Consider the following 21,127-nt stretch of genomic DNA (forward strand, 5'->3'; position numbering starts at 1 on the left):
AAAGCTTACTCAAATACTTCCTAATGACTTTTACTATATGCGGAACTCCAAGTATTGAGTTAACTTAATACACAGGATCCGAGGAAGATATCTGGTGCAATCTTATATCAAGGTTCCTTGGCGCCATGAGCCTTGGTCATTGGTCTATAGCTCTTCTAGAATTCTTGGGGCTATTCACTGTGCTAGATAACTAGAAGACCCGACTTGGCTTGACAGACAAAACTATGCATGAGGAAATGAGTGAATGAGGAGGGAACAAATTAATCAAGCACACGTGATCTTTTTCTGATTCGAATCAGACGAGCTCAACATTGCTTGCTGTTCGTGACATCCACCATCGAACAAGCCGACTGGAGAGGCAATGGCAGAGTTCGAAAAAATGATGAAGATGGCATCAGAGGCGGAGCCTAAGAAGTTGTTGATTGGCACGAAGACCTGAAAGCCTATCACGGAGATCCATAGCGCTTTTGCTAACCTTAGTCGTACTGCGTACCACAGAAAGAAAATTCTAGATGGCTTTAAGAGATCCTGGAATATCACCTCTTTGGCAGCATTCGACCGGGATTATAAGATGATGGGCCCCATCAGCTTATTGGAGAATAAAGCTCATATTATTATTCAGGCGGAATTCATGAAGGAAATGCTCCAAAACATGGATATTTGTATGCAGACCGACTCCATCGAATCATTTGTCCATGATGAACACTACGCGAATATCAATATCACGTTCACCAGCGCATTCAATTTTGTGATCAATAGGGCGGTGCCAGTCGTGATGTCAATGCTATTTGGGAAAACACAAAAGCATTATAAGCACCATTTTTTGGCAATGTTTAAATACTTACCTTTCAAGGGATTCGATGAATTTACTGAGGGATTCCCCGGAATGGTCTGTGACTTCAGTGAAGCAGAACGCGTAGGGTTTGAGCTTGCTGTCCGGGAATATTTTAGGCTCGATGATGATCACGAGATACAGATGGAGAACTTCTACAGGCTCTGTGAGGTCCATTTCCGTCGGTCCTTAATGAGGGTTCAGAGGAATTCTGCAGTTGTCCCGCCTTCAGAAGAGTTAGTTTTTAACCGCAAATGCCTAGATCTCCTCGACAAGCACACGCCAGAAAAGTTCCATGTACTTACTCAGGATTTGGTGAAATCTTTCCCAAGGGCAAAAAAGTGGATTGATTGGTATATGAATCCAAACAGAGCAAAGTGTATTTTCCAATCTCTTTCTAATGTCGACATGTCGACATTTTCAAAGGATACAAATGCCCAAGAGAGTTTGGGAGGAGATTTTAAGCGCCACTCACCAACTAAAAAGGGCATGAGTGTTGGGGATACGTATGAATACGCCTGCCGCTACCTAAGTCTCATCGAACGCGATATTGAACAAGCCTTGAAGGGATCGACGCTAAGATACCATCGCATTAAGTATCCTGAAAAGAGAAAAAAAGTGGACCGAAGCAACGATGGCTGCGCGCCAGATTGCAACAAGACGCTGTTCCCAGAGATATTTAAGCAGCAGCGTCGAGCAGGTCGTCTTAAAGGAAGTAGAAACAAAGCCCCCAAGCTAACGATCGACGAAGAATGGGAAGACCTCGCAATACCATGGCAGATCCAATATAAGGGCTTCAAGGCAACCAATATATGTTCGTTAGACGCTCCTCTTATGCTTTGGGTATTATTACGTAGGTTTTCCGGGATGCGATACTCAGCAGCTACCTTAGCGACCTCCCAAGGGAGCCTACTGGAAGATGTCGTTAACCTAGTAGTATCACAAAAACATGCCAAGGCAAGATGGATGTGGTGCAACAAAGCTTTGGGATTAACACCAGAAGGTGACCATGATTTATGGGGCTCTGTTGAGGGCAGCTTCACTGATCATTTGCGAGGCTTGACCGCATTCAAGCCTATTTTCAACTCGACGTGTTCTGAAGTGGAATGTCCCAATCGAAATTTGAAAGAGACACAAAGTGCTTCTTATTTTGTCATGAGGAGCCATGCAAGGCAAATTAAACAAGAAGGCGTTGACATGTCAACTAAGAAAGAAGACACTTCTTGTTCTTTGCCACTGCAGGCTCAGGGATCCCACAAGCGGATGCTTTCACTTAACCTCGAAGATGGAACGTTGGAACCTCTGGAAGTCTGCAGCGGCACGCGGGTGTATTCTCGAATGGAGGTTACTGAATGGCCACTGCTACTCATTATCGACTGCCTTCAGACGTGGCACACCTCTACAGGCTTTCAACCAACTCAAGTATGGTACCTGAGATCCCACAACCAATTAGCTGGCAACAAAACAGATGGGGATGATGTCTCTAGTAGTCCCAGTGTTACTAGTGCAGACAAGTCGGAGGACAGTTCAACTGAGAGTCAAAGCCCGAAGGAGGATTCAATCGAGGGCCATGGAGGTTCCAAGGGTGATTCAGGCGAGGGTCATGGAAGTTTCAAGGGGGATTCAAGTGAGAGCCAAGAAAGCTGCAGGGAGGATTCAAGTGAGAGTGAAGAAAGCTCCAGTGAAGAAAGCTCCAGTGAAGATTCTAAGCAACCACGGCAATCACGACAAAATTATCCATTCAGTATCTCCACCAACGTTGTTTCCAATAAGGGAAAGTTGCCAACATGTGAAGGCTGCAATAGCCAGTTGGAAAGACAAGCTAAGAGATTATTAGTCAAGGTCCCAAGCAACGTCAAGAAAGGGTGGAGTGTTACAAGGTCTTATCACTTTCTCCGGACCTGCCTCGCTAAGCTACCTCAAGAGAAGTACGACGAGGCCATGCGACAACTGCGAGTACGAACAACACGAGCACAGCATCTGTAGAGACAAGAGTTAATTGGAAGACAATAGCGTTACTAGTGATCTTAAATTTCTGTTTTCATGATACCAAGTTATGTTCTCTTTACATGGAGTTTGTGCGGGCCAGCTTAAGCGATAGTATCATTGCATGTTTATTTGTGAATGTCAATTCTTGTGTTAGTATCAGTGCATGTTTGTTTGTAATGGCCTTTCAGTTATTTTATGTACAATACTAATTTTCTGTCATTTTAGTATGCAGTATCAGTATGCGATACTGGTACTGAAATACTAAAATCAATACGATCATTTTTTTCCAGTTTGAAAGAGCTATTCTATTTTCCCAAGAAACGTGCCTCAATAAATGGAGCAGGAGCAAAATTTGCTCTGGTGATATAGCTCGATAGTTCTTTCGCCAACACAACCAATTGCTTGTTTAATGGCCCATTCCCGATGTCGAAAATCGAACTTTGGTTTTGGTCCATGAATAGGCCAATAATTCCTTTGAGTCTCTCGATGATTGATTATCCCTAATTGTGAATAACGTTGCTATGCCGCCAAGCGAGGGCAATTCCTTTATCTTCAGTCGGATTGACGAAGTAACCAACACATTGAATGTTTGCGTTCCAATAACAAGCCGATACCCATCCTTTAAGGCGATTGTTGTTGGCCACACGTCCTTATATGGTGCGTGCCAAAACTGATGCAATAATTTGCATTTTTTAACATTCATTCCTCATTCTCCTTTTCCTTTCTAATGATCTTCCCTACCATCACCGCTTCTCATTCTCATTTGTCTCACCTTCGTAGACTGTCATCGCTGTTCTCATCAATGACGCAATTAGCGAATAATCGCCATTTGTATAGTCATGTCTCATTGCATCAGTTTTGGTAAAAAGTACATGTCAGGTTTGTCCATCCCTTACTTCTTTCTTATTCTTTATTCTTTCTTTATAGCACCATCACCACTGATACACCAAGCGACACTCTACATATCTGCCATATCTTTATCATAACATGAAATCATTATCCAAATCAACTATCCAAAATGCAACTGCTCTACTTCATCAGGGAAAGTCTTCCAGAGAAGTGTCAAAGAGTTTAGGGATATCTGTTACCTCAGCTCAAAGGATTAGGAAAAGAGGCAAAGAAAGTATTCCAGTGCTGAGAGGGGCCGACCCTGCAAAGTTACTAAGAAAACGAAACAGCTTTTATCAAGATTTTTTGACATGGGTGTATTGGAGACCCTAAAAGATGGCCAACAACTTGTTCAATTGAGGAAGGAGTGCAGGTTAGTAAATCGAGCATCAGGAGGTTCCTTATGCAGGATGATATGGGGGCATATGTAAAACAGAAGCAGCCTGATCTGACGAAGAAGCAAATCTATGCTCGATATAATTTTGCAAAGGATCACTTGGACTGGACTCTAGAAGACTGGAAGAACGTCATGGTCTCAGATGAGACCATCTTTAGCAGAGTTGGGTCCTGCGGAAGAAAGTACTACTACAAGCATCGATGGGATAAAACTCTACGAGCACATCATATCAAAAAGACAAGGCAAGGTGGCGGAGGGAAAATGATGTTCTGGGGTTGTATAACTTACTACGGACCAGGCGATGGCTGCTGGCTCCAAGAGAAGGTGGGTTCGGTAACATACGTCGACGTTCTCAAGGATTATATCTTTAAGTCCAGGGATTACTACTTGATGGATAAGGACAAATTTATATTTCAGCAGGACAATGCTAGGATTCATACCGGAAGAATAGCAATGACCTATATCCAAAAGTCTAAGATACCTCTCATGGAATGGCCAGCAAACTCTCCTGACATCAACCCAATAGAAAACATATGGGCATACATGAAGGTGCAGTTGGATCATTATCCAGACAAGGCAAAGAATATGGAGGATCTCTGGGAGAGAGTCCAAGACGTATGGACACATATCCCTCCTGAATTCTTACACAAACTATACTGCGGTATGCCGAAGAGGATGAGGGAGTTATATAAGGCTAAAGGAGGGAACATCGTTAGGGGAAAGGAGAAGTAACAGGAATAAATAAAAACAAGAAGTTGTTAATTGCCATAATAGATGCAATGAGATGCTGAAAGCAAATTGCAATTAAATGCTAATTAGGCCACTGATGGCGATGACGATGAGACTCCATGGAGGTGAGACAAATGAGAATGAGAAACGGTGGTGGCAGGGAAGATCATAAAGAGGAAGAAGGAGAATGAGGAATGAATGTTGAAAAATGCAATTTATTGCATCAGTTTTGGCACGCACTATATATTTCCCCCCCAAAGGGTGGGATTGAGGTTCGAAGAGCTTTTCCTTTTGACAGTCGATAGGACTCTCTATATGCATCAATGTGCTTCTTCCGTCTGTATGACTCCACACAGTTTACTATAATTTCGTGTCATTAGCTGAGTTGAGTAAAATGGACCCGGCAAAGACTTTACAACTTGCAAATCTCAGTTCCGGATGCCTAACCCAGTCATCATTTAGAAGTTCGCAAATTGACGTCGTCAGTTCAATGAAATTCAACTTTTGAAGCAGTGCTGAATATGGTGAGGTCTTGAACAAGCCTTCCAAGCCGACAGGTGGAGTAGGTGAACAATTGCTGCATAAAGTCTTCGTAGGGTTATTCGGGAGCATGGTTGGGTCGATGAGTGTCGCCAATGGTCTGTCAGTTGGGAGGTCATTGCGGACTGATCTGTGACCAAGAACAACCCATTCTTTCCCAAGCTCATGATTCTTTAATGTAATCGGGGGAAGCTGGAGATCATCAACAGCAAAAAGTGCTCTTTTCCTTTCGCGCTCTGAACCTCCAATTTGGCTAAGAGCTCTAAGTACCATTGCTTCGAATCCTCTCTTCCGAGGGATATTCGATGTTTGGGAAGTTGACATTTCTGGCATAGGTAATTTCCCAAAAACAGCTTCCGGTTTGCCTTGGCTGCCGAGTTCGCCATCATCGTCAATCATTCCTCGACTAAAACATGCATGTTTTTTTACTCCTTTCGTTGAAGTTAAAGCCTTGGGACAAAAAGGGCATGCAAACACACCGCCAACACGGAAAAGCTGTCGTTTTTCCCGGATCTGTTGGGGATTAATGAACCTAACATTACAGGTCAGATTATAAGATTCCTTTTGATGATCCTTCAACTTTTTCTTGTTGAGGAATGCTTTAGGGCATTCCTGACATTTCAACGACGCGGGTTCTTCGGAATGCATTCTTGATAAACAAGTTAAATCAGTAAACATGAAAGAGTAAAGTGAGTAAGTGAGGGGAGCAAAATCAAAAACAAAAAAAGAAGAGAGTTCTCTGACTCAGTAATGTCCTCACCCTACCTCTCCGATTCAGTTGCATATTCATCTTCTCCCTTGGCTTCTACAGCCTTATTATTCTGGATCTTGCACTATTTTAGAGGGTTCACCAGGAATGGTTAAAAATACAGAACATTTTTACAATATTGGCAATGAAACAACAGTATTATACAATCAATAGAAAAGACAATGATTTGCAAGGAAAAAAAGGAGAGATACAGTACAATGTCTGAATATTGCACACACCCGCCCCAGCATGCCCTGCTTGTGCAGCTTCCAATGTTTTCTTTCTTTAGAAAGTATCGTTATAGATTTAATGGAAGAATGTCCCTTAATTGAGTTGGCGAGCGTAGCAGGCAGAAATTAGAGTGAAATGTCATCGCTATCGATGGCTAACAAGACCCAAGTAGTGGCAGTTGCCATCAGGCCCTTTCGAAGGATGAAGGTCCAAAGGATGATGGTTGCGATTGTGGTCATGTCATCATATGCTCGATTAGACGGGAATGACGCAGCCACTTTCGCAGCTGCCTAGGGAAAAAGTCCCACTGAGGGTGCTTATATAGAATGAAGAATCGTGGCTGCCAGCTCCAAGGCTTGCAGCCTGAAAGTGACAAGCAGATCGCGAATATCTTGGGCCGCTGTTGGCTCCTCGTGGATCATACCACGCATGTGTCATTCACGACTTTGATGAGGTCCTTTTAGTGTCATCTAGGCACTTCGTGGTATTGGCCACTACGCACTTCTTGGTGCCTCTATGTGAAGGCTTCACTAATATCCGGGGGCTATGCAAGGTAGAGAACAAGAAAAGGTTAGTGTCAAGGAAACAGCATAAAGCAAGCAGGCATATATTTCCATCATCCTTGCTGCAAAGCTATCTTACCTGGCCAGCAGCTGCTGCCAAAAGTCACTTGAGCATGAGTGTGCGTATGGCAAATAATAAAGAAGAGGCCCAATAAAGCCATCCTAATGTCATAGCATTATATAAACCCATCCGAAAGGTTAGTTGTTAACAGATCTAAAAAAAAGCCAAATATGTTAGAACCACTATGGTTTTTAGCGTTAACTGACTTAAATATACTATGTATTAGCTGCTCTGCTTATCCAGGCTCATTGATGGAATACACTTGATACCGATAATTTTCTCTTTGAAAGAACGCATTGTTGCTGAAGTACAAAATACTTGATAGTTTATGAGATGCGAGAGATGCTTCACAAGGGTCAGGATATACATACTACATACCACATGTATCAAAGAAGTGAGGGAAGCCGTTGAGTAAGAAAGTCGGATGGCAAAGGATAGTAGAGGATTAAGAAGAGAGACAGGTTCTGAGCATGCTATACATCAACTTGGTGATTGCACGTGGCTGATTAGAAGCCATCATTGTATTTAGCACGTGACTCGTTCTGTTTATCCTGGCATGACGCGAAAATAAAATACTCATGCCACTTTCTTCATTCGCTCACCATTCCACTCGCTTCTCTTTTACACAACAGGAAGCCGCCATCGGCATTGGAAAAGTGCGACGAATTGAAGTTCAAATGCAAGGTAAGAGGTAATGGTAGTGTTCTTATTATGAGCCGAAGTACGGCGTGTTTGTACGGATTTTGGGGCAGGGTGGAAAGGATGCGAGCAAGAGAGTCCTTTTCGTAGGGCTTTTCCCCCTGGAGTCCACTTCTCGTTGGGACCAGCTGTTGATCCATATCGCTTCAGTCGGTCGGATTCGGGGCTGTTGCTGTTGGTTGCTCCTTGGGTACGCATATGGTCTATTGCTCCGCGCTAGACTGTCCATTGCTATTACCTCTCCACAAGTCTTTTTTAGGCTTTTGGTGGCGCTGCAATCGATGCTGCTCATCTTTCTTTTTTTTTTATTAAAAGAAAGCGAGATGGATGGCTATGGTGATACATAAGTCTATACTAACTGCGGTTATTCCCATCACTGGATGATTGGGACCACCATTTTATGGGTTAATAGCATCAAGGAAGTTGTACGGTTGTACTTTGGCTCCAGTTCACTAACCATTACCCTAATTTTTCCCTCCCCTCCTCTATCCAGTTTTAGGTAATGTATAGGTGAGCAAGTGCCACAGAGCAGATAACTACTACTATTCACCAGTTATATAGATGGCAAGACAGGGAAATATCAAGTTTTCTTATCCCATTGTTGTATAGAGATACAACAGCTGAGGCACACAAGGATGATGCAGATGGTAACAGGAGTTGGGAGGGCGATGAGTGGGAATGTTGACTCGATATTAGCTAGGTGTATCGTGATAATGGAGATGTCAGTAGCTGCAAATACAGCAAGATGGGTAGACTCGTAGCAGATAAACAAATAAGCTAGATAAAGTTATGAAAATAAAAAGACGGGTCTGGATTTTCCAGAGGCGATAAGTCTTACTGAGGTAATGAGTGTGGTTTAATCGGTATGTCTCTTTGTACATTCATGATTCTTGTCCCATGCATTGAACAATTATTTGTCCGGTTGGGTACCACAGATGAGGTCGAAGGTGTCCCATTAAATAAAACACAGACATAGAAGATGGAAGACACCAAAGATTAGTTTGTCTCTATGCCGGCTTCCAACTCCTGCACTTTCTGTACATCTTAGAAACATTCTCAAAGAGAACGGAAAAAACAAAATTGATTGATTGATTGATTTTTCAAGTGCAATGCATTGATACAGTATGATAATTCTGATCACATCAATAGTTCAAGAGACGCTACTTTTTATGAATCTAGTTCTGCAATAATCGCTTTTAACCATGTCTTCAGCCATGTTACGACTGGTCATAGTCGATGTAGCATTTCCATTCCCAAGGAAAACCATCTTTAAGTTCTTTCAGCCGGAGGATGCAAATGAACAGTATCCTTGAGTAATAGCAAGGCCGGTTAAATATCCAACAAATGAAAAAAATAATAGTTGACGTATCCTTTAAAATTCATTATTCTCTCATCATCAATCCAATGGTAGAACAAAATTTTCCAGCAATATTATTAAAGAATTTCGTGGCAGAACTGCTTCCACCTCCGCGAGCAACGGCAACCTGTCATGCTCTGAGTGGTTGTAAGACAATCGAGAAGTGCGCTGCGATTCAACATGGATGAACAACCGACTCCATTCCTTTAAACGCTGATGGCAACAGGTATGCCTGGTTTCTTTTTTTTTGTGTCAATGGCACCCTGTCACTTGTTCTGAAAAAGAAAAATAAAAATAGTGAGCTCTATATGACTAAGTCCTTCATTCTTATTGTATAGAGTCGAACTTCTACGCATTGTGTTCTATCTTATCAAGGCCCTAGATGTCATCACAGAAATGCCACAGTTTTATGACTGCAACAGCAAAGCCATCATCCTTTTGCCTATATCAAAAAAAGTGAGCAAACCTAACCTCTTCTCAAGATGTTCTGGTGTCATTATCAATCCTTCAACCAATCGCTTACTATCCACGACAAGGCACAAACTGAGATGATCAAGACTGGCCTTAAGCAAATTAAAGGGCTGCTGCGAGAGGTCAAAGGAAAGCACTCAGAGATGGTTAAATTGCCACTGGAAGTTAATGAGAAGGACGATAAAATGTTTGAAATGCAAAATCAAGCCCTCGGCAGACGTTCTATCCTTCAAACTCATGCTAATGCTTTCATTGTCCGAAACTTTGAACTTCATGAATATCCAATCATTCAACTCTTTGTCATTTTGCCGGTCGATGCCGCCAAGTGGGATCCAAGACAACTCTTGAGGAACAAGTTCCGCCTTCGTTTCCTCTGTGAGTGTGGGGATCACACTGCAAAGACAAGCAAGGGCATTCAGAACCAAATCCATGTTGCCATACATGATGGATATGAAATCCAAAGCAACACAGAGTCCTTTCATCCGAGGCGCTCAAAGCTAATAGGACTTTGACTCTCTATATATAAGGTAATCTCAATTGATAAGTAGCTGTAAAGCCCTAGTGCTATAATGCATTTAGTATTGACTGACCAACTTTGAACTATAATCTATCGATTGGATGGGCCATTGAAATAATACAGAGGTATCGTCCGCATACATTCTCTCCAAATAAATTAAAACTTGTAATTATCTGACCGTGTAATCACCACTCATTTCTACGATGCGCGATATGTGATATTCTGGCAGTTTGCTGTATATTTTAGTATAAAACCGCCTTTTATCACCTTGACCCCTAGCTTGAGTCCATTTCATATTTTCACTCTGTATCTTATTTTTCATGTAATCCGTACCACCTCCTATAATAAAGCCTTCCACACCATTTTCACTCCCGAATGTGAAAATGAGCCCATTTTTTATCGTGTTTCCAAGTATCTTTACGAATGCTCCTTAACCACGTAAATCCAGAACTGGACAATCACTTGTGCGCGTTGCTCTTCAGGTGCCATTATCCCAACTTCGAATGAGGAGCATTATGGCAGATTATGTGAGCTTTATCGGAGGGTACTTCATGCTTGACTTTATTAAATAAGAAAGGAAAGAAGACAAAAAGGTTCATCATAAACAAAACGAGTTTTCAAGTATTTTCTGAACACGAGCTACTCTTTGCCCATCACAAATGAGATGTTTCTTGGCTTACTTCAAATAAAAAAAAATAAAAAAAATGGCAAGCTGGAGCGTTCCCAGATGAAAAAGGATATTTAGGGGCATTGCGTTCGTTTTGTTCGTGGGGGAGGAGTGGGCGGCAGGTGGATAGCATCGATTTTTTATTCCTACAGGTGAAATGAGCTAGTAACAGTCGCTGTAAAGTGTTCATGAAACTTGAAGGCAATCTGAAATTTTTTACAACTCATATGTTAGAGTCCTCGCTCTGCCGTGAGGGAAAGGAAAAACAGGCTATGTGAACTTCGCCCATTTTCCCCAACTATCAATAATATACTATGCAGGCTGTTGAGTGTACATTAGAAAAAAAAAGGAAGAAAAAAAAAAAGAAAGAAAGAAAGTGGACACAGAAGTCAGTGACGTAAAGGCCGAATAAGATTAAAGTAGGTAGTTTATTTGAAGGATTTCGGTTTTTTTTATTCAGACTCGGCCACGGTTAGCCCACCTCAAGGCTACAATGATTAGATTTTGATGCGTATTCCGTGCATCACTCAACCACATTCGATTTTGTAGGCTTGCTCAACGCGTTTTTTTTCTGAATAATTTGTTCTTCAGCCTGACACACTCAATCATTTTGAAAAAAAAAAAAAAAAAAAAAAAAGCAATCTCCAATCTCAATCCAGCCCACTTTTCCTCCCAATAATTAACCATTTCGACCTTTTTGAAGAGAGCATGCCCCCTCCCCGTTAGCGTTTCGAACATACAACGGTCCCTTGCATGCTTTCTCTTATCCTCTTTCTTTATCTTATTTTACGTGTTTTTTTTTATTTTTTTATTTTTTTATTTTTTGATATTCTTGAGCTTTGGTCATATACGCAACAAAATACGCTAATGATTATACTCTGCCCCTTTAATTGAGTTGTCGGATACCTTCTGCATTTTGAGAGGATATCTATTACTGTCCAAGCGAACAAAAGTACTAAAATAAAGAATTACGAGCCGGAGACCGTGGCGAAGCCACGGTCGGCTCTTGCCTCTTTAGAAAATTTAATGCTTAGCCTCGTAAGACAACAAAAAAAACATTGTCTGCAGCAGCAAAGGTTTATATTTTGACATAGGAATGAAGACAATAAATCGCGTAGGCCTTTAGCCTTTTACTACTGTAAAAATTATGTGTAAATTGCATGTTTTTTTTATTACAAAACTAAAATACGATCGTATTGATTTTAGTATCAAGTGCCCAGTATGGCATACTAGTACTGCGTACCAAAGTAACAAAAATGCTGTCATGAAAGAAGATTTAGTATCACTTTCTATGGGTTTTTGCGGCTCGGTTTTTGTGTTAGTATCACTTGCATCTTTATTTATGAATGTCTAGTATCACTTCATTAAAAAAAAGGGCGCTCGGGACGAGGGTGAAATTAATATTAATATGCATTTATGAGATCCATCTCTGCAATGCTCCCAGAGTGCCTAGCACTCCATATACGCATATCCGCGTTCTCAGGAACCATAGAGACCAGATGGTCTGTACGACAGGTTTTGTGAAGAGGGATGGTGAGTTTGGATACTTTGCAGCTGTGGAAGGGGGATTGTATAATAGTCGACCACCTTTCCCGTGACATGCATCCAAAGAATGGCAAAAAAAATCGGTATGTACTGAAGCAATACTAAAATCTGCAACTTTAGTACTCAACTCTAGTATTAGTACTAGTATGTCATACTAGTCCTGAAATACTAGAATCTGTACACTCTTATTTAATACTTTTGACAGTGGGATACACTTTTCTTCCGCCAGCCAAATTAAGAGTGGGTGTGAATTGCCCTTACCTTTCACATGATATGCATATTTGAGAGACCAAGGCCATGAAGAAATGCATCCAGCCCTTCCTCGCCCTTTGTCTCTTCTCTCTTCTTTTCTGTTTCGCCATCCTACCTGACCTCAGCCAGAAAAGTATCTCTTTCAGCTTCTACACACATCTCCATATTTGCAATGTCAGACACAGAAGGGACAGAAGTAATCATCAAGAACGAGAGATGGCATCGATATACCGTTGGTCTGGAGACGGCGGCAAAAGAATGTTATATATTTACTATCGCGATTAGGCCACAAGAGAATCAAGAGGGGAAAATGGTGTACCATTGTTGCTGTCAGACACCATTGTCTCGGACCTGTTCATTAAGGAGGCACATCCGGGGCTGCAACTTTCTTATATCAATTTTTCATAATATATTGTTTACAAAGGAAGATTACCAGGCCAAATATTGCGAAATAAAGCTCACCGGGGCTCAAATAACATCCACCGACCCTTCTGCCACTTTCGCTTTTCCTATCATAAGTACCACTCTTATGACTCCCACGCCCCCCCCACGACTAGCACCACGTGCACAACTCCCACGACTCCCGCGACCTCTACCACATACACGACTCCTACCGCTCTCACTCCTTTCATCACTTCCACCGCTCTTACACCTTTTCCCTCTTTCACCAGGCACGTCGACTTGGAAATTTCTACTGTACGAAGACATATTGATATACTTATTGCCCACGCGGCTAAACGAGCCGAGGAGAAGGAGGTGAAAGGCAGCGCACTGATGCGATAGAGATGCATGTTGGTACGTTAGAGAGGAACACTGATGCGATAAAGTTGCACGCTGCTGCGATGGAGGAGCGCACTGATGCGATAGAGAAGCGCACTAATGTGATAGAGATGCGCGCTGCTGCGATAGAGAGGAACAATGAATTGATAGCGATGTACCTTGGTACGATAGAGAGGGGGATGCGAAATGATAGTAAAGGTAATCTTGAATTGTTGTTTTTTGTTAATTTTTATAATACCTTTCATACTGATAAATATCAACTAGAACATAGAACGGAGATAGATACCATTAAGCAGGAGTGCACCACTCTAAGGCACGATGTGGATGCTCTGTATAGCCATATCGACGTTGCGCAAAATGATAGAGAAGGTAACTTTGGATTGAATACGCGTACGTCAACCTGTTTTATTATTATTATCTTTATTAATGATAATGTTGACAACATCAACTAGTGCACAGAAAGAAGCTGGATACCATGGACCAAGAGCTTTTCATCTACAAAAATAATGTCGAGCATCTGTACAGATCTCTTAGTATGGTTCCACCGACTATGTATGAACAGACATCCGCCAGTTCTCTATTATAAGAATAAAGATGAGCAGCATCGATTGCAGCGCCACCAAAAGTCTAAAAAAGACTTGTGGAGAGGTAACACATGTACAATGATGGCTTCTAATCAGCCACGTGCAATCACCAAGTTGATGTACAGGTCGAGCATTGCAAATAAAATCACCCTTGCATGCTCAGAACCTGTCTCTCTTCTTCATCCTCCACTATCCTTTACCATCCGGCTTTCTTACTCAACGGTTTTCTTCACCTCTTTGCTGCATGTGGTATGTATATATATGCTGACCCTTATGAGGCATCTCCTGCGCCTCATAAATTCTCAAGCATTTTGTATTTCAGCGGCAAAGCATTCCTTCAAAGAGAAAATTATCGATATCAAGTGTATTTCATCAATGAGCCTGAATAAGCAGAGCAACTGATACATATATTTAAATCAGTTAACACTAAAGACCATAGTGGTTCTAACATATTTGGCTTTTTTTTAGATCTGTTAACAACTAACCTTTCGGATGGGTTTATATAATGCTATGACATTAGGATGGCTTTATTGGGCCTCTTCTTTATTATTTGCCATACGCACACTCATGCTCAAGTGACTTTTGGCAGCAGCTGCTGGCCAGGTAAGATAGCTTTGCAGCAAGGATGATGGAAATATATGCCTGCTTGCTTTATGCTGTTTCCTTGACACTAACCTTTTCTTGTTCTCTACCTTGCATAGCCCCCGGATATTAGTGAAGCCTTCACATAGAGGCACCAAGAAGTGCGTAGTGGCCAATACCACGAAGTGCCTAGATGACACTAAAAGGACCTCATCAAAGTCGTGAATGACACATGCGTGGTATGATCCACGAGGAGCCAACAGCGGCCCAAGATATTCGCGATCTGCTTGTCACTTTCAGGCTGCAAGCCTTGGAGCTGGCAGCCACGATTCTTCATTCTATATAAGCACCCTCAGTGGGACTTTTTCCCTAGGCAGCTGCGAAAGTGGCTGCGTCATTCCCGTCTAATCGAGCATATGATGACATGACCACAATCGCAACCATCATCCTTTGGACCTTCATCCTTCGAAAGGGCCTGATGGCAACTGCCACTACTTGGATCTTGTTAGCCATCGATAGCGATGATATTTCACTCTAGTTTCTGCCTGCTACGCTCGTCAACCCGCTAAAGGAACATTCTTCCATTGAACCTATAACGGTACTTTCTAAAGAATGAAAGTGTCGGATGACTTCTGGTATATGTACCAGTGCTCCTATTCGAACTGAAACTTTGTCAATTATGATGTTTCAGATTAAAATAATAAATATCAATTGACAAAGTTTCAGTTCGAATAGGAGCACTGATATGTACAAGCAAGTAGTATTATGAAAATGTTGTGTGTTTTCCCCCACCCCTGCTGGTTAAAATGTTTTAGTAAGAGCCAAAATAGAGTGGTTCAAAGTATATCAACATGTCTGGTTAAAGACTTACAGAGCTATAAAGCAACATGTAAGGAGCAGAAAGGATCCACATTGATCTTTGTAGAATATAAATGTAGTTGGACAAGTCTTTGGCACGCCAGCCGAAAAGTAATTTTTGGTCTATTGCGCTATAGCCTTGCCAGGTGTGCGGCTCATAGTTGCTCTGGTTCCTTGCGATCCGCTGAAGATGTCAACACATAAAATATAAATAAATAAAAAAAATATCTGCATAAGAGATTAGGGTCACTCTGACTTTCCCTTTCTGTCTATTTTTTTTTTTTTTTTTTTTTATTGTAGATTAAACCAATCGCACACATCAATTGGCCGAGAGAAAGGGCGAAGCTCAAGTCGTTTGGGTTTTACTTTGCCCATAGCAAAGCAAGAACTCTGGTGCGTGAGCAATAAAACGAGCGCTTTACAGTCAGTACACTGAATCACCTCGCCAATCGAAAACCTGTGACCTATGCACCGAAAGTCCCCCATGAAATACCTGTTGTCAAACTTCCTTTTTAGATATATATATTGGTTTGCAATCTTTGATGATTAGCTTTGCGGTTTTATCGAAGATTAGGCGAGCTAATGGTCTACTGAATGGTCTACGAAGGACGACCTATTCACATTGTCATAGGTACCATGGACGTATGTGTGTCACCTTTCTTCATTGAAAATCCGACGAGAAATAAAGAAAAATAAACTAAATAAAAAGATCCCTCTGCCCTGCAACTCTGATCTACATCTACTTCTCGAGCCAAAAAGGGGTGGTGTGGGTGGGACATACGTCCATGGTACCTATGACAATGTGAATAGGTCGTCCTTCGTAGACCATTCAGTAGACCATTGTCTACGGTACCATGTCCGTATGTGGCTCCAGAGGGATCGCCAAAGAGAACTAAACTAAAACAAAACTAAAACTAAAAGAAAACTGAACGAAATGAACAACTAACTAAAGAAAATCTAGCCTAGAGTGCTCATGGACATGTTGTTGGAGGTGGCACTCGACAAACGGTAGTGCTTCTCGAAGACTTTCGGGGACGACCAATTCCCCTGCACCATGATATCAGCCACTGGTACGCCTGCTATAGCCGCGAGCGTAGAACCTAAGGCTCGGAGCTTAGGAGCTTTCTTGTCTCCTAAATCCATCAGCGAAGAAATCCTACTCATGTGGGAGCCAATAGTAGTCGCACGCGCCGGCTGGGTGTGGTCTTTCACAAATCTAATCAAAGGTACAATGCTTCTTGTTGGGTCCTTCGGATGAGGAGAGGTAGTGGAAGGACAAGACAGCCTGTCCAGGTAAGCGGTGTATGCGTCGACAGGGCATAGCTTCTTGTCAAAGTGAGAACCAATGGTCACATGCTTAATGATACGTTGTCCATCACTCTTCTCTTTTGGGAAAACAACAACAAGCTGAAGCTTCCCTAACACAAGCTTGGAGAGACTGACATCTACACATCTGATGTCGTCTGGTCTCATGAAGCCACAGACGCCTAAGAGCCAACACAGCTTCCATGTAAGCTCCTCAAAAGGCAACTCCATATTTGCTGATGACTGCCGAAAATGGTCCAAAACAGGTGTGATGTCAAAGTGACCAGACCTGGACTCAACGACACCTTCTTGCTTTCCAGCCTTGAGGAACTGGCGGTAGTATTCATCTGATCGTACTCTCTCTGGGTCACGAAATAGGGCGAGGACAGCCGACTTCATGGTCATCAGCGTGGACCACTTCAAATTGCGAGCGACCCGCACGTAGTGTAGCCAGTTCACTACTGGGATCGCGGGGTTAATCCCTTGTTCGAACGAGCCCTCTTTCAGCCAAGTGACGAATTCAGCTTGATGCTTTTCGTACTCTCGCTTGGTGCTCTTGGATCCTTTGTGAGCACAGATAAACTCAGTCACCGCTGGCGAGAGGCCATCTATGAGCATCCTCGTCCTCTTACTCTCCACGCGGTAAGGCCCCAGTGTGGATTCTTGAGCAGGATGTGCGCGTCGTTTCCTGGTGGAGGGAGAACACATGTTCGTGGAATCGGTAAAGGGGGTTGGGTCGCCATTGCCTGTATCTTCGGGAACCAAATCGCCGATGGCCAAAATGGAGTAATTATGGTCGCTTCCAGGCCTTCCTGGTCTAGCTTCTGCAGGATCCTTGGAAGTAAGTTCCATGGAGGACAGATGTAAAGGTTGCCCAAGTGGCTCCACTTGTGTCTCAGCGCATCGAAGTCCACTGCCAAAGGATGAGGTTTCCATGTCATGAACTGAGGAAGCTGGTTGTTGCTGGGCGATGCAAAGAGGTCTATCCGATGAGGCCCCCACTGCTGGTCTAGACGACGGAAAAATGACGGGTCCAGCCTCCATTCGAGCTGCGCTTGCATCCGGCGTGATGGTGCATCTGCTGGATTGAATACTGAAGGTACATATGTGGTCCTGAGTCTTGTGCCTGTTGCTAGACAATGCTTCCATATTTTGTCCGCCAGGTCCATCAGAGGTTGTGAACGAGTTCCGCCGAACCGGTTGATGTAAGCGATGGTGGTTGTGTTGTCGATTACTAGGTTGAGCATCCTCCCTTGTGTTTGCGGTAGAGTGACTGCGTAGTACACGGTTAGTAACTCTTTTAAATTGATGTGTTGGTGGCGTATGTTTGGTGGCCATAGCCCTGTCCAAGTGCGCTGCCCTATGACGATCCCCCAGCCTTGGTCGGAGGCGTCTGTGTACACGTCCATCTGAGTTGGCGACTGAATCCATGACGTCCCGTTCCACTCCTTGAGTTGGTGTGTCCACCAATCCAGATCGGCTCGAGCTCTGTCGTCCAGTGAGATCGTCGCTTCCCAAGATGACCCCTGATGGCTGAGCGCTCTGTTCTTCAATGCCAGAAGATGCCGCGTCATTAGACGAGCTGGAAATACTGCTGCTGTCGTCGCCATGGCTTTCCCTATGAACGTAGCCAAGTTGCGAACCGTCGTCCATCCCTTGCTGAGCATCTTCGCTGCTTCTCGCCGTATGTCCCTGACCTTGGACTTCGGTACCGAGAGGGTCATGTCGGTGGTGTTGATGGTGAAACCCAGATGATCTAGACATTTCGTTGGCATCAGAGAGGATTTCTCCTTGTTGATGAGGAATCCAAGAGACTTGAGTTTGTCCAGGACAAGATTCGTGTGCTCTTCTGCTTGGGCTTTGGAGCTGGCCATGATCAACAGATCGTCGATGTAAGCTGTCAGCCGTATTCCTCGACGCCTCGCCCATCTCAACACCGGGCGTAGGACCTTCGTGAAGACTAACGGCGACAGTGACATCCCGAAAGGTAGAGTGCGAAACTGATACAGCTGACCCTTCCACTGAAACTGAAGGTAAGGACGAAAATGTGGATGAATCAGCACATGAAGGAAAGCATCTTTGAGATCGATGCTCGTCAAATAATCGTTCTTCTGAAGGGTATTGCATACTACCTGAATCGTCTCCATCTTGAACGAGTCTGTGATGATAAATTGATTGAGAGGACGTAGGTTGAGGACAGGCCGGAGGTCCCCTGTCTTCTTGGGGATAGTAAACAAACGACTCTGGAAACCAGGTCCCGAAGCGTGCTCTATGGCTTTTTTGGCCAGAAGTGCGATCACTTCGTTCTCTATCGCCAGTGTCTCCTCCTTGGATAGATGCGGGGAAAGGGCTCTTGATGTGTGTGTTATTGGAGGTTGTCTGTGGAAGGGAATCTGAAAACCGTTTCCAATCACGGAGCGGACCCACCTGTCGTCCGTGAGGAGCCTCCAAGCCCTCGAGTAGAGGTGCAGACGGCCTCCTACTGGCTCTTGTTGGCGCTGCCGCGTCCCCGTCCACGGCTGCCTCTGTAAAAATACTGTCCCTGCTGGTTGTTATGCATGGGCTCTCCATACCCGTAAGTGAGCTGAGGAGGTGTGGCTTGTTGTGCTTGATGATGATTCGCTGGTGAATAAGGTTGCGATTGTGATGGAAATTGCTGGAACTGTTGCTGCTGGTGGGGGTACATGTTAAAGTAAATACCCCTGCTGCGAGAACCGGAATTGCGACCGGATCCTCTGTTTTGCAAAGCTGTCTTGCGAGGCTTGCTGGCCTCCTGGTACTCCTCAGCAGCTTTAATTCGGGCTGCAATATCATCTTTAGTGATAGTTGCAGTCTTTTCATGATCAGGGGCTGGCTTGAGACCCTTTGCGTACACAAAATTATCCATGCGCAGATCGGTGATTTGGCGTGCTGTAACGGCCAGATGAGATCGCATGACATGCCCAAAATCTGCGACGATCTGCCGTAATGCAGGATCGTGCACTTTGTGAAAGTATTCTGCCAGGAATTCGTCCAAGGGTCGCGTAGCGTGGGCCTGACGTTCCTGTAGTTGGGATAACCACTTGTCCACTCGTTGAAAAGAAGTGGTCTCCTGAGGCCAAGGCAACTCAAGAGAGGGCGCTTTGTACTGCTGATCTGGGTTCTTGGGATAGAGGACGTACTCGGTGAGGATGTTATCGTCGCCAGAGTTGTCCGGGGGACGGAAGAAATGAGAGCCGTCAAGGGAAGGTACAGCCGCTTTGAGGGTATCAGAGAGGACAAGTATCTTGGCCTGTGGGCGATCAATGGTGATGGGGGAAGGGGAAGAGGAGGAAGGGTTGGCCTGCGTAAGGGCAGCCACCTGCTGACGAAGAGTGTTGATTTCATGAAGGAGTGCATTATGAGTGTTGTCGGTAGAATTGTCGCTCATTGGAACGAATAGATAATAGTCTGCAACGGATGAGTTCCAGGAGCGACGAGAAGAAAGATGTAGATCAGAGTTGCAGGGCAGAGGGATCTTTTTATTTAGTTTATTTTTCTTTATTTCTCGTCGGATTTTCAATGAAGAAAGGTGACACACATACGGACATGGTACCGTAGACAATGTGCTTTAAAAGACACGACTTACACTCTTCCTTCGTCTGTCACAAAATCTAGAACGAATTTGCTCCAGATTTTTATGCGCGCTAAATGCACGTCACACCATACGATAAGTGTCAGTAAAGGAGGTTGGAATCGTGCTGGCCCTGGAGACTTGGGATCCGAGATATTTATTCTTTATTTATTACTTTATCTTGTGTTTTTTTGTGAGGGGGGTGAGCCTAGGCGGCTGATGTGATATGGAGGGCTAAAGTTCTTTGATTTCATGATAGTAGGATCCATTGAGTGAAGTGCATGAAATGGAGGAATAATGGAATGAAGGAGTTAAAGAAACCGATGAATCATATAATGCGTAATGCTCAGCATGAACCCATTCAGTGTGAAATTGGAACACGAATCGAGATAGAGAATAGGGGGTCTCCTAGCGGAAAACCTCTTTATTTGCAAATCGAGGAAAATCTGGAACAAATCTGTTCTGGAAACAGACGAAGGGACAATTTTAATCACAAAAAAAAAAAGAAAGTCTTCTTGGTAGAGTGGTATCGAGTAAAAAAAAAAAGTGTCGGAGGAGGTATCGAGTTAAAAAAAAGTGAGTGGACACTAATTTTTTTATACCACTTATTTTTTTTTTTTTGACAACGAGAACCTTAGAGTCTCTTCTTGTCTTCCTCTCTCCTCTTGTCACTTCCCACTGCCTGTCTTTCTCTTTCTTCTTGTCATGAGTCCTTGCCACAACTTCGTTAATGAGGAAGAGTGCTTCACTCTTTGAATTTAAGATTAACGTCCCTGATAACAAATGGCTTGTAATATGGCAAGCCTGAGGTGTCCGTTCCCACGCAAGATTCAATTGCTCACTCGTTGACTCTGTCATTTCCGTGAAGGTTTTTTTATTGATAGCTTTCGTAAATGGCGAGTGGTGGAGGATTCCCTCAATTGATGGAGGAGCTGCATCA

The 21,127-nt window shown here is 43.4% G+C and overlaps 4 protein-coding genes across 4 annotated transcripts; 2 read left to right on the forward strand and 2 right to left on the reverse strand.

Moving 5' to 3' along the window:
- Positions 1–3,293: 3,293 nt before the first annotated feature.
- BCR41DRAFT_296732 (hypothetical protein) lies at positions 3,294–3,482 on the reverse strand (the record flags this gene model as incomplete). Its single annotated transcript, XM_022020440.1, has 1 exon — positions 3,294–3,482. A coding segment is annotated over one exon (189 nt), but the record flags the coding sequence as incomplete, so codon positions are not given.
- Positions 3,483–5,195: 1,713 nt separating this feature from the next.
- On the reverse strand, positions 5,196–7,875 carry BCR41DRAFT_399287 (hypothetical protein; the record flags this gene model as incomplete). Its single annotated transcript, XM_022029041.1, has 6 exons — positions 5,196–6,024; positions 6,141–6,208; positions 6,519–6,644; positions 6,853–6,898; positions 6,997–7,023; positions 7,604–7,875. 6 exons carry the CDS (start codon positions 7,873–7,875, stop codon positions 5,196–5,198), a joined length of 1,368 nt encoding a protein of 455 aa, XP_021878322.1.
- Positions 7,876–9,516: 1,641 nt separating this feature from the next.
- Positions 9,517–10,017, forward strand: BCR41DRAFT_399288 (hypothetical protein; the record flags this gene model as incomplete). The annotated part of the gene is made up of 1 exon (XM_022029042.1): positions 9,517–10,017. One exon carries the CDS (start codon positions 9,517–9,519, stop codon positions 10,015–10,017), a length of 501 nt encoding a protein of 166 aa, XP_021878323.1.
- Positions 10,018–13,271: 3,254 nt separating this feature from the next.
- BCR41DRAFT_399289 (hypothetical protein) lies at positions 13,272–13,852 on the forward strand (the record flags this gene model as incomplete). The annotated part of the gene is made up of 3 exons (XM_022029043.1): positions 13,272–13,428; positions 13,531–13,635; positions 13,719–13,852. The coding sequence occupies 3 exons, from the start codon at positions 13,272–13,274 to the stop codon at positions 13,850–13,852; spliced, it is 396 nt and encodes a 131-aa protein (XP_021878324.1).
- Between the last annotated feature and the right edge of the window lie 7,275 nt (positions 13,853–21,127).

Source organism: Lobosporangium transversale (assembly GCF_002105155.1).
Source record: "Lobosporangium transversale strain NRRL 3116 chromosome Unknown BCR41scaffold_38, whole genome shotgun sequence".
Classification (NCBI taxonomy): domain Eukaryota; kingdom Fungi; phylum Mortierellomycota; class Mortierellomycetes; order Mortierellales; family Mortierellaceae; genus Lobosporangium; species Lobosporangium transversale.